This window comes from Stegostoma tigrinum, chromosome 2 (genome assembly GCF_030684315.1).
Source record: "Stegostoma tigrinum isolate sSteTig4 chromosome 2, sSteTig4.hap1, whole genome shotgun sequence".
NCBI lineage: Eukaryota > Metazoa > Chordata > Chondrichthyes > Orectolobiformes > Stegostomatidae > Stegostoma > Stegostoma tigrinum.
In genome coordinates this window covers 127488604-127502771 of record NC_081355.1, presented here as the reverse complement: position 1 = coordinate 127502771, position 14168 = coordinate 127488604, and the positions used below count along the sequence as shown (strand labels likewise).

The 14168-nt window shown below is 39.4% G+C and overlaps 1 protein-coding gene across 8 annotated transcripts in view; it reads right to left on the bottom strand.

The window, feature by feature from the left end:
* zeb1b (zinc finger E-box binding homeobox 1b) overlaps window positions 1–14168 on the bottom strand; it is a 147687-nt gene that overhangs the window by 66377 nt on the left and 67142 nt on the right. For all 8 annotated transcript variants that reach the window (XM_048548986.2, XM_048548920.2, XM_048548975.2 and 5 more), the window contains one exon: window positions 1361–1567. In XM_048548986.2, coding sequence (XP_048404943.1) covers window positions 1361–1567 — 207 coding nt within the window. The remainder of the gene's footprint in view (window positions 1–1360; window positions 1568–14168) is intronic.

Here is a 14168-nt window from a genome sequence, read left to right as displayed (position 1 = left end):
AATTGAATGTTGAAGATTTAATTTTTGTGTATTCCTGGGATGTGAATGTCTTTTCAAAGCCAGTATTTGTAGTCCATTCGTAAATGCCATTGAGCAGGAGGTGGTGAGCCATTTCTTGAGCCTCTACAGTTCATCTGGTTTGCACCCACAGCGGTCATGGAGTGTGTTTCAGGATTTTGACGTATTGCTGGTGAACAAATGGCAATATAGTTCCAAACCAGATTGGTGTGATAGATGTCTGCCCGTAAACTTGTACTAAGTTAGAATAGCCTACATAAATTATGCACCTTTTGTCGCTTTTCGACACGTAGCTCTTCTGCAAAATTACTGAAGACTTCAAAAAAAAGTGAACTGCACCACAGTTGACCAATTAGTGGAAAAAATTCTTGCATAGAAATGAAAAAGGGAACAAATGATTAAGAAGTGCTAAAACAAAACTACACTAATACAAGCAGGATTGGTGACAGTGACATCCTGACAGGAGCTTATATCAGGAGGATCAGCTGCAAAATGAACAAGAAAAACAGAGTGATCAGGAACTGACAAAATCACTTAAGTACATAGGTAGTGCCCATGATATTGGCTGCAAACATTTTTACCACTGTAGCACAAAATTAAATTGCCTTTTCTGCTTTCCATAGAAAGCAGTCTTTACAATTATATTGGTTCAAGTGAAATGCGATCCATTAGGACAACGAGTCATGGTGGTTTTTGAGCATACATCTGCAACAAACGTGTGAACTTAATATGCTTAGCATGCTGCAAACAGGGAAGAAAAAGAATGACCAGAGGATTGGGAATGTAAACAATGTGCATTCAATACTGATGGCTATCTCAACCAAAAGAGAAATCAATTTTCTTAGCACCACCTCCCCCGTCAGCTGTTCAAAGGCCAAAGGCCACAGGCCACAAGTTCATAATGTGGCCACATGAGGTTAGGCCACAATTATAACCTGAACTGGTGGTGGTATGCTTTCTCCAAAAACTACAGTCCATGGCAGGTGTTGGGGTTTGGGGAGGTGGCGGTTGGCAGAGTTCAGAAGGAAGTTCCAGTGCTTTGGTCTCAAGTTACGCATCTGAGAGACAATACAAAACTAGAAAAAGCGTGCAGTTTGAAGTGAAATCTGTGTGGCGATGTTCTCTTGTTTCTGCTGCACATCTCCTTCAACGAAGTATAGGTCAAAGGGTTGTTCTGTTTACGATTATTAAAAATTGCCACACTAGAAATTTTACAGCAATGGACTTTGAGCTGACAGTTAACTATCATTCCTGGCAAGATAGTCTAAACCCTAATAACTATATACAATTAAAAGAGACAAGCAGCGTTATTCTTTCAAAGCACTAATCCCAAAATGCTTACCATCATCATCAATCCAGTTGGAGCTCTCATTTTCTTCGTCTGTCTCCTCTTTTCTTGATAATACTGAACGCTTTGTTGGCAAGTCATCCTCCAGTGCATTTGTATCACCATCTCCAGGATCAGTCACACTCTCATCTTCCACAATATGCAATTTATCTTCATCATCTGTATCTGAACTTGCTTCAACTACATTATTATAGTTGGTGACTGCAAACAAAAACAAATAAAATGATTATGCTAACATCAGTGATAAAGTACACTAAGATCCTTGTGATTCACATTTCAATGTATTACTGGAAGTCACATCTGATAGATTGCTCTTAAAATCAAGAGTGGCACCGTGTCTTGTAGGAATTGGGAGTGGGAGTAGACAGTTACACCTTTGAAGTCACTCTGCCATTTAACATGATCATGGCTGATCTTATTCTAGTCTCAACTCTACTTTGTTGCTTGCTCCTGATAGCCCTGTCCGCCATGTTCATCAGAAACATATTTTTCATTCTTGAATCTATTGATTGATTCTGCCACCACTGCATTCTGGGGCAGTGAAGCTCCACAGATTACGAACACTGAGAGAGGCAGTTTCTCTTCCATTCAGTTTTGAACCTATTCACTCACTATATCCATGACATCTTGTTTGAGACTGTCCCAGAAGAGCAAACAGCTGTTTAAAGTCCACCATATCGATCACCTTTAGAATTTTATATACCTCACACTATAACAATCTCAATACTGAAATTTGTATTCAGGTAGTCCAATTAATTTAATCTTGCTGTGGAAACCAACTACACTGCATTTTGTTTGACATAAAAGGCAACAATTAAAATCCCTAAAAATTCAATCACAATGAAAATCAGTATGCACACAACTTAGGTTTTTCCTCGAAACCAGTAACCCCAAGGAAGCTTTTAAGTGTGATAAGTCCTCTTACTACAATTGGTTTAGAAATTTTTAAAAAGTTAGCTTTTCCCAGACAACTAACACCCCCACTGTTTTAAACATTGCTTAATATAAAAGTTACGTGAAACTGTTCATCAAAATTACACACAGAAAAGAAAATGAAGTTTTTCTCTGTATTAACTCAATCTTTCCAAGGGAGCATTCTCAGCTAAGCTGCCCTTCCAGGGAAGCTAGGCAGTATTACAAGATAACAAAGTGTGAAGCTGGTTGAACCCAGCAGGCCAAGCAGCATTTTAGGAGCACAAAAGCTGACATTATGGGCCTAGACCCTTCGGGGGGGGGGGGGGGATGGGGAGACGGTTCTGAAATAAATAGTCGGGGGCGGGGGGGGGACCGAAGATGGTTAGAGGAGAAGATAGGCGGAGAGGACAGTATAGGTGGGGAGGTAGGGAGGGGATAGGTCAGTCCAGGGAAGACTGACAGGTCAAGGAGGCGGGATGAGGTTAGTAGGTAGGAAATGGAGGTGCGGCCTGAGGTGGGAGGAGGGGATAGGTGAGAGGAAGAACAGGTTAGGGAGGCGGGACAAGCTGGGCTGGTTTTGGGATGCATTGGGGGGAGGGGCAAGCTGGGCTGGTTTTGGGATGCAGTGGGGGAAGGGGAGATTTTGAAGCTCGAGAGGTCCACATTGATACCATTAGGCTGCAGGGCTCCCAAGCAGATTCCCAAGCAGAATGAGTTGCTATTCCTGCAACCTTCGGGTGGCATCATTATGGCACTGCAGGAGGCCCAGGATGGACATGTTGTCTAAGGAAGGGGAGGGGGAGTTAAAATGGTTCACGACTGGGAGATACAGTTGTTTGTTGCAAACCAAGCGTAGGTGTTCTGCAAAGTGGTCCCCAAGCCTCCACTTGGACAATTTTGTTTTTAAAAATCTTTCTTGAGGGGGGTTTCTGGATGGCTAAACAAAGCAACACAGCTGATTTCCAGGTTTTAAAATGGTGATGTTACCACCTTCTCAAGCTTAATTAGGGCTGTGAAATAAATGTTGGCTTAGCCAGCAATTCCCACATCCCATGAATTCATATAAAAAAACAGAAGTAGTTAAGTCTTTAGAAAGATTGATAAAAATAAGATAGATGTAAGTGAAAAAAAGATACCCATAGGCAAACAAAGTGTCCAGTGCAGAATATTAAACAATATGAAAGTGGTTTGAACTAACATTACTGCAAAAGAAATCCAAGTATGGATAAATAATGAGAAGACTTAGTTAAGGTTACACATGTCCTTAAGAAAAGTAAAATTATAAATACCATCTTGTAGAAGCCACCCAAAAAACAAAATTGACCGTGAGAAGAAACAGTTTAATGTAGGCAGAAATGAAGCTTTGCAGATATGTCACAGTAGTGTTCAGGTATGGAATGACATTGTGAAGATCTTATTAACAGCAACTTGCCTGAATAAACAGTAGCTTGCAATAGTGATTCAATTCTATTATACTTGCCTTATTGCCAGTTTTCTTTCAATTAGGCCTACGTAATGTTTCTCAGTCCTTGCATGGTATTTTGTATATTATGTTAGTTTTGTTGGTTGTGGGTATAGGATCTTTATGTTCGTCAGTAGCTGTCACAAGGTGGTTGTTGGTTTGTGGGGTTCCCTGATACCTGGGGATCAGAGTAGTCTTGCGGACATCTCAGATATATGAGAGATGTACGGTAGGGCAACTAACGTCTGGCCATGTTGTTTTCCTCCTTTATTCATTCATGGGATGAAGGCATCACTGACTAGGCAGCATCTATTGCCCAGCCCTAATTGCCTCAAGGGCAGTTCAGAGTCAACCATATTGCTGTGGATCAGAAATCACATGTAGGCCAGATCAGGTAAGGGTGGCAGTTTCCTTCCCTAAAGGACATTGTTGAAAACCCCATCTGGTTCACTAACTGACATTCACTGTCATCTTTAGATACGTAATTCCAGATATTTATTGAAATCAAATTCCACAGTCTTCCATGGCAGCATTTGAAACTGGGTCCCCAGAACATTAACCCAGAAATCCCAGATAACAGTCCAGTGACAATACCACTAGGCCATTGCCTGCCTATGTTGTTGCGGTCTGTTGTGGAGATAACAGCAGGTTGCGCTTTTTGGGTACCTATTCCTTTTAAAACCTCCATATAAGTGCTCCTGTTTTGCTTTGAGCAATTTTTTCAGATTGCTGCAAGGTAATGTGGCTCATTTTAATAAAAACCTGATACAGCTCCATTTATGGGTGCTGGTGCATGTATGTATCTGGGCCACATGGGCAGTCTTTCAGTATATGCTGGTCAGGTGTTCTTATATTACCCACCATTATCCACTATCAATAAACTAACAATATACAAAATATCATGCAAGGACTGTGAGAAACATTGCATAGGCCAAATTGGAAAAAACTAGCACTGAGGATACACAAACACCAACTAGCCACTAAAAGACTTGACCAATTCTCGCTTGTCTCAATATACCTAGACAAAAGGATATAAACTCAATTGGGACAAAATATCCATAGTAGCACAAGCGAAACAATGACATGCCAGGGAATTCCTTGACACCTAGCATTCCAACCAGAACTCCAAACACATTGAAAAACAAAACCACAAGTGACGCCAACCACCCTAGCAGAACTGAGGTATTTAAATCGGCCCACGGTATATTTTAAAAGCTTTTCTGATGAAGGGTCTAGGCCCGAAACGTCAGCTTTTGTACTCCTAAGATGCTGCTTGGCCTGCTGTGTTCATCCAGCTCCACACTTTATTATTCCATTTAAATAACAAGCAGGACAGAACACCAATGCTTCAACAGAGGCGCACTGATGTTACCGAGCAGGGTGATGAAACGTCAGCAATCAAACATACTGACTCGGTCATCTAGTCTACAACCTCATGCATAACTTGAGCTACAAACCTTCTCAAAAACTTTAAACCTCTATTTATTCTGCTCTTATTTCAGTGATTGTTCATTTTTGTATTGTTTGTAAATATCAATCCTTCCAAAAGTTTAACAAATTTACCATAATGTCAAGTTTCCTAAGTCAAAGCTGTTGCTGCAATTCACAGAATTTATTGCTCTAAATCTTTTGTTTCTAATGACACCGATAGGGAAATCATCAGTACTTCTGATGCTTATTGCTACGTAGTAACACAAATGTGCAAGGCCTATAATGGTTATCTAGACACCAGAATACTATAGCAATTAATTACCATGTGTTAATCCACTTTTATTGCCTCCATTTTGAACATAATCTTTTACAGTTCAGTAATTGACTCTGGAAAATTGTAGCAAAATGTATTATTTTGTTATTTCTTTTACCCATTTCTTGCAAAGATTCCTTTTGACAATTCTAAAGGTCATCTACTGTAATGCATGAATCGTTTCATTCTACTTTAAGAGTAATAGTAAAGTCACTAGCCCTACCAGACCATAGGGTTACTCTTCCATTAGGCTTACAACTAGCAGTGACTTAACTTGGTGGATCACCTCAGACAAGAGGCGAGTTTGAGAAGGTGTGACCTTCATGGTAACCTCAGCCAGTGCTGAGAAATGAACTCACACTACTGGCATCACTCACTGCAAATGAGCTGTCAAGTGAACCTGAGCTAACCAAAGAACAAAGGAAATAACATTAGCTGCTGAATTAAGTGAAATGTTCAAGATTATTACAAATCTGAATGCATGTGAAATAATTCACAAATGTGAGAAAGCATTAATGGTAGCATACCACAATAATTTAACAGCACATGAGCTCAGTATAGCTGATAAACTCTGAAAAGGTATTTGATGCCTTAGTTATTAATCATAGAAAAGGGCAGTAGCAAAATGGGTACAAGTTAGCTGAAGGATAAGTAAAAGGTTAATGAGTATTTTTCAGCTGGAAGGTGAAATCCCCAGTGGAGATCCCCAGGGGTCATTACTGGAATCCTTGCTTTTCCTGATCTAAAAGTGATCGAGACCTCAATGCGTTGTACCCAATTTCGAAGACTACAGATGCCACAAGCCTTGGAAGGATTGTTAACAGGGTAAAAGAGAGAACTTCAAAAAGGATACAGGAAGTGGGCAGATTTGGTTTGAATTGGCAGATGAAGTTTCAATGCAGGAGTGAGAGAGAATTCATTTTGACACCAGGAATTTGGAGGGACAGCATAAAAGGGAACTGAAGGGTGTGCAAGATCAGAGGTACATTTGCGCCCAGGTGTCTAAGTGATTATCAAAGGCAAGACAAGACAAGTAGATAGGCAAGTTAATAAAGCATGCAGTATACTAAATGCCATGATTAGAAGCATACAGCAGGGAACCAATGAAGTACTTGCACAAGACACTGGTTACACTATAGCTGGAATGCCAAAATTTAGAGGATTTAATGTATTGGAGAAAATGCAGAAGAGGTTTATGAAAATGGTTCCAGGGAAGAAGCATCTTAGTTATTAAGAAAACTTGGGACAGTTTGTCTTGTAAAGAAAAAGGCAAAGAGGAGATTTGACAGTTTAAAATCATGAGTGGTCTACATAGAGTAGATATGCAAAGCTATTTCCATTTGTAAATGGATTGAGATCAGTCTAAAATTTGGAAGAGAAACAACTGCAAGGCAAGAAAAAAAAACTGAATTGATAGAGTCTGAATGCATTGCCTGGAAGTGTGATAGAGGTAGGCTCATTTAAAGCATTCATGAAGCACTGAATGATTATTTAGAGAGAAACAATATGCAGGGTTACAGGGAAAAGACATGGCACTGAATTAATATGTACAGAGCCAGTGCAGACATGGTGGATCTAACGGCAACATTCTGCACCATTACAACTCTGAAGAGTACTAGGCATATCAAATTAATGCAGAAATTGACAGAAAAATGAAGGGTAATTTTACGAATGGAAGGTTTCACCTGTTAGGAAATGACCAACTAATGACCAGCCTGAGTGTGGTCCCAATGGTAAACATTACATGACCCTGTTCTGGTGAATAGTTATCGATCTGAAACATAGACTCCGTTTCTCTTCATGGATACTGCCTGACCTGCTGAATCTCTGCAGCTTTTGTTTTTATATTATCCTTCCCGACCAAGGAACAAGGAAGGAGATACTTCTAGACACAAATCATTGTCTACTACGTACTGAAGGTGTTATCCATGCACTGGTGGAGTAGGACTCACTTTTGAAGATTCTGTAATTCGAAACACAAAGTGCACAAAGAGAGGGTTTTGAACACCAATTAATACAAGAATCCATGAGATGCAATAATATTTTGACCGAAAGCCAAACAGCACTGAATCTAAGCCAAAGAACCAGGCAGGCTCTTCTGTGGCACGACTGAAACAAATATATTAAGAATAAGGAGCATGACAAAGGTAAAGATAAAGTATAAGTAAAGGGTCACAGAATAATGGAAAAGTTACTACAGCCCTATTTTAATGAATATATAAATATGCACTAATCAATAGCAGCAGCAAAATGAGCAAAAAAAAAAATGCTCTCTAGCATATGGTAGGCTGGATTGCTGTTAGCAGCGAGAGAAAAAGCACTAACGGGGCGGTTCAAAAAGTGGACAGGCATATAAAGAGGAACACCATGTTAAAGACAGTAGCAGGTGGCAAACTTCTTAATAGAACTATAAATCGACAGATAATTTCTCCACACATTTTTGTTAACAAAATCCTATTTAAAAAACTCTAGTAATTCAGCAAAATGTTGAGACTTGTTCCAAAAAGTATTAAAAAATATGTTTTCATTCAACAAAACCCCTGAATAAACTCCTTCAACTTTATTCATCATGATCATCTGTGTTTAGGTCAATTAAGCAGTTACTGAACTGTATTAGGAAGCAACTAGTTTCAAGCAGACAGTAATTACTTCAACCTGGAAATCAAGGTCCATAAATGGTAACTAGACAGCATTAGCTACACTTGAAAAATTTCCTGATTAATGACTTTAAGTTACCCCGTGCAAATCTGCCAAATTTAAACAGTCCTTTTTCATGATTCAGAAGAACAATCACAAGCATGTTTACTGGCAAGTCACCAAAGACACTTCAACTAAGGACGATCACAGCTCATAAGCACAGCTATATATAAAATATCTAGTCTGATTCCAAACTATTGGGTGAAATGTTGCCCAGAAGCCACTTGATCCCTTCTCGTTTTTCTTGGTTTCTTTTTGCTTTGAACACACAACTTCAAAACACTCAAATGCTTCAAAATTTCTAGGCCTGTCCAGTTGTGAAGGGAAAAGGGTAAAAAACAGTGTAGGAAAACAATAATGGAGGCAGTAGCAAGGGACTGACTTTACACAATGCAAGGGGCATGAGCATGTAAGAGTAAAAGACAGGTGTGAATGCACACAGAGGAAGGAAATATGAAAGCAACAGGTTAAGTTAGGGAGGAATACAAGAAAAATGTCAAAAATCAGAAGACAGACGTTTTTTAAAGAGGAATAGGACCCTATCAAAAGACCACGAACTAGCTAAATTTGGATGCACGTGAAAATAGATAGGCCAAGTGGAAACAGACCTATTTTTCCGCACATAGGCTACAGTTTCAAGACCCTAAGTTCCAGTTCCACATGATAGGGGGTAATTCATGGTAAAAATTGAAACTTTAAAAATTGAAGTATAAACTGCAAAGCATCTGAATGAATGGGGATTAGCAGTCAGCCCAAGACATAATTTTCAATTCGCCTAAAAATGGTACAAAATTTTTAGACAATAGTAACAATGCTGTCACTAATGGATCAGCGGCACTATTGTAATTTTTTTTAAAACCTTTAGTTATACTGGAACAAATCTCATATCTAGTACAATATACACTGCAGAGCTCACTTTACTTAATGTTAGAAATTGCTACTGCATACTGGCTTCATAGCATAATTATACATCAAGAACCAGAATCATAGAGTAAGGTCTAGGGCCGAAACGTCAGCTTTTGTGCTCCTGAGATGCTGCTGGGCCTGCTGTGTTCATCCAGCCACACATTTCATTATCATAGAGTAATACAGCTTTTGCAGATATAATCCTTCTGACTTAAACAGTTGAAAAACCAATTCAAACCCTGGCCTCTCTCTTCCAGAATAACCATCTCCCTGCAAGGTCCTGTGAGGTTCACATTCAAGACCTGCTTGAGTATAAAGTTTCTCAGAAGGCAAAGCATCTGTACAGCAGTTTTCATAAGAAAAATAACCTGCAGTTAACCTTCTGGCCTGACCTCAAAAGCAAACAACAGCTTGCTTGTTCTTTTTTAAACAAGGTGCTGCTCACGCTCCAAAAAGATCAGTATTCAGTTCATAGCTCCAAACCAACAATGGACTAAAAAAAGCGAATTAAACCAATGAAAAATCAACGAGAATTCTAATATGAAGAAACCCTTTTACATACCAAGGTAGACAGAAATTTGGAACTTTTTTTGAAAACTTTAAATAGAGTCAGAGTCATCCAACAATGAAACAAACCCTTTGGTTCAATCAGTTCACATCATCCATGTTCCTAAATTAAAGCTAATCCCAATTAACTGTACTTGGCCAATATCTATACCTTTCTCTTTCATGAACTTATCCAAACATCTTGCAAAGATTTTAACTGTACCTACATCCACCACTTTCTCTGACAGTTCATTCCACACACAAACCAGGACTTTGTCTAACGAAGCAGAACTTTTAAACAACCTGCACTCTAGTCCTCTAGCTTATAGGCCAGAATTTCATTAGCTCTTGATTATACACTTATTAATAGCATTTTTACCCAAATGCTGACTGTGTCCACACCATTGAACTCCAATCACAGATTCTCTAATTTGTACCTTGTCACCATTTATAAAGTACCCTGTTCTACAGTTTTGGTTCCAAAGTGGATGCCTTCACATTTTCTGACAAAATCCTTTTTGCTTATTTACTTCACCTGTTGACAGCTCAAACTTTAGGCCTCCATCTAACTTGGTTATAATGCCAGTCAACTTAGTGAAATTTGATACATAGCTTTACATTCGTATGCAAAATCATGAATGGTCAAGACCACAACACAGATCCTGCAGGACCAATGATCACATCTTGCCAACTGGAATTCTTGTTTACCTTCTGCTGCTCAGCAAATTTGTTAACCAGGTCAATAATATCTTTCATTTCAAAGGCTTTAACTTTAAGTAGAGGTCTCCTGTGAAAAACTTTACATTTGGTTACCTGACAATTTCTTGATCAGTAATTATCAGCATTCATTTACCAGATTAACTTTGTGTTTCTCCAGGCAGAGCAGGTAATTAAGGAAGGCAAATGAAATTTTGGCATTTATTGCAAAAACACTAAGAGTATAAAGTACAGAAAAGTGCTGATGCAACCACATAAGGCATTAGTAAAATCACAAGGAGTATTATATAAAAGTTTTGGTCTCCTTACTTGAAGCGGGGAGCGGGGGCGGGGGCACGAGGAGGAGGAGGAGAGATGTCATGGTGTTGGAGGCAGTTCAGAGAAGGTTCACTAGATTAATTCCAGAGATGAGGCATTTGTCTTGTGAGGAGAGAGACTGAGCGGTTTAGGCCTATAGTATCCAGAGTTTAAAAGGATAAGAGGAAGCCTAAATCAAGATATATAACATCTTAAAGTAAACAGTGATGTTTGCTCATGCGGACCAAGCAAGAACAATAGCTCTTATTTTTAGATCAAGGGGAACAGATTTAAAAACAGACAAAAAGAAATTACTTCCCTCAAACAGTCATGAGTCTTTGGAATTCACTACCCTAGAAGGTGTAGGGGATGTCGGGACATCTTAAATTCCTAAAATTTACTCAATTTATCATGAGCTGAACGGTTCTGAACAGCAGGCAGGAATGAGGACTTGTGGCAGAGATCAGCTAGGATTGCATTTAATGGTACAGCTCAAGGGGCTCAATTGCCTACACCTGCTCACAGTCCTCATGTTTCTAATGTCGACTTATTAGTCATTAAAAAGGAAAGCACAAGTTGGGCAAGCTTAAACTGTAAAAAACTGATGGTAAGATTGAGAAGAAATTTGTTGATATTCTAAGGCATATCATTGAGGTGGTAGCATTGGGTGTCTGGAGAAACAGGAGGTCCCCAGGGCCGGGAGGAGTCTATCCCACGATACTGAGGAACGAAAGGCAAGGTAGGATATCACTGAGGCCTTGACACAGCTTTGTATCCTTTTTAGATACAGTTAAAAATTCCAGAAGACTGGAAAATGGCTAATTTTGTTCTTTTAAGAAAGGCAACAAGAATAATCCAGCAAAGTATAGCCTGGTGAGCCTTACGTCAGTGGCAAGGAAATTATTGGAGAAGACTCTTAGGGACAGGATTTACTTGCAATGGAAAAGAAGAGACTAATTAGGGATAGAATGGCTTTGTACAGGAGTGGTCTTGTCTCACAAAATGTGAGATTTTGAGAGAGTGACAATGATGATTGATCAGGGTAGGACAGTGGATATTGTCTACATGGACTTAACTAAAGCATTTAATAAGGTCCCTCATGGTAAGCTGGTCCAGAAGATTAAGTCACATGGGATACACAGCAGAGTCAAGTTGGATACAAAATTGACTTGGTCACAACATCTGTAAAGTGTTTTTTTTAAACTGGAGGTCTGTGCTAGTGATGCTCTGCAAGGATGAGTGCTGACCTCTTCAGTCAGTAATGTTATTGACATTTCGGTTGAAAAATGACAGATGGATTTTAATTTGGACATGAGAGTTTTGCAATTTGAGACACCAAATGCACGAGAAAAGTCTACAGTAAATGTAAAAGAGCACTGGTTATACAGAGAGGTCTTGGGGTGCAAATCCATAGCTGCCTCAAGTGGATAGGGTGGTAAGGCGGTATATAACACATTTGTCTTCCTTGGTTGGGGCACTCAATATAAAAGTTGACAAGTCATTATGCAGCTGTACAAGACTTGAGCTGGGCTACATATGGACTGTTGTGCGTAGATCTAGTCACCACACAATAGGAAGGATATAGAGGCTTTGGAGAGGGGGCCAGAAGAGGTTTACCACAATATTGTCCAGATTGGAGGGCAATTGCTAATCGGAAGATGTTGGATTGTTTTAACTAAACTAATGGAGGCTGAGGGGACAACACGATACATGTTATACAAAATTGAGGGGTACAGATAGGGTGAATATTCAGAGTCTTAATCCCAGGATTGAAATGTCAAAGAGGAGAAGGCATAGGTTTTGGGGGTGGGGGTGGTGATAAGATTTTTAAAAAGATGTGCAAGGCAACCTTTCATTTTACTCAGAGGGTAATAAGTGCCTGGAACACACTCCCAGGGGGAAATGGTAGAGCAGATATAACAATGTTTAAGAGTCAGACAGATGTGAACAGGCAAGGAATAAAGGGATAGGGGACATGTACAAGCAGATGCAATTAGTTTAGAATAGCATCATCATTGGCACCAATTTAATGGCCCAAGGGGCCTGTTCCTGTACTGTACTGTTCTTTGTTCTAAACAAGGATTTACCATACTGCTAAATGTGAAGTTTCAGACAGCACTGGGTGTCCTCATACAAAGAGCACAAATTCAACATGCAGGCACAGCAAGCAATTCAGAAGGGAAATAACATGATAACTGAATTGCAAGAGGATTAAAAGGTATAGAATATATAACCTTTGCTGCCTGTTCTTGTACAAAGTTTTGGCGAGACCACATCATAGATAGTGTGGGGGTTTTTGGTCTCCAAATTTAAAGGAAGGATATACTACATTTGAGCTGGAACAGCCAACATTTACTGGATTGGATTCTGTGATAAGAGTGTCCTATGACAATAGGCTGAGTAAATATGGTTTATATTTTCTAGAGATGACAGCAGATTCAATCTAAACATTGAAAATTTAAGAACTTGTCAAACTGGATGCTGAGAAATTGTTTCTGCTGGTCAGGGAATACAAAGCCCATTTACCCTCAAGGAATCAAGGGGTACAGAAATCAGATGGCAAAGTGAACTGGCAACCCAAGATTAACCATAAACATATTGAATGGTGGAGCAAGCTCTACAGACCATATGGTCTAGTTCAGCCCTAACATATTGTTCCCATATAAAACCATAAGAAAGAGCACTATTGCAACTGAAGGATATGCAAAAATAATTCAGAGATGATTTTTTGACAAACATTTCATTGAGGAGAGCAAAGGACAGCACAATGGCAATAAGTGAATTTCATTATGGTTGTGTTTAACAGTCGCCAGAATGAACTACAGAATTTATGAGTAAGATGGATAAAGATACCAGGTGTGGAGCACACAACTCTTCATTTTTGAAAGAAATGAAACAGTCCAATGGGGAGTAGCAAGATGAAAGTATCAGATCTGTTGCTGAAGTCCTTCCTTACCAAATTAACAACCATACTAACAAAGACAGAGCATTAGAAATATGAGCATGGCAGTAAGACCGAACAAGCTTGGTACAGAATGCTCATCCCACTTGACAGACTATTCCAAAACAGACAAAATTGCTATTAAAGTTCAATTTACTACAAAACAACAAGTTAATAAAAAAACTTATAGAAAGAATGCAATGATAGAATTTTTTTGAAGTTATATTTGGATGCAGAAAAGAGGTCTTTAAAGATTACAAGTGGCCAGGCCAATCAGGAATACAAGTTGGCTGACTCAGTTAATGTCATTCAAAACAGAAGGACTGAGCAATATTGTCTTGATGAGCACAGCAGTTAAATGTGGCTTCACCATAAAATTAGATTCCCTACAGTGTGGAAACAGGCCCTTCAGCCCAACAAGTCCACACCGCCCCTTGAAGCATCTCACCCAGACCCATTCTCCTATAACCCTACATACGCCTGAGCACTACAGATAATTTAGCATGGCCGATCCACCTAGCCTGCACATCTTTGGACTGTGGGAGGAAACTGGAGCACCCGGAGGAAACCCACGCAG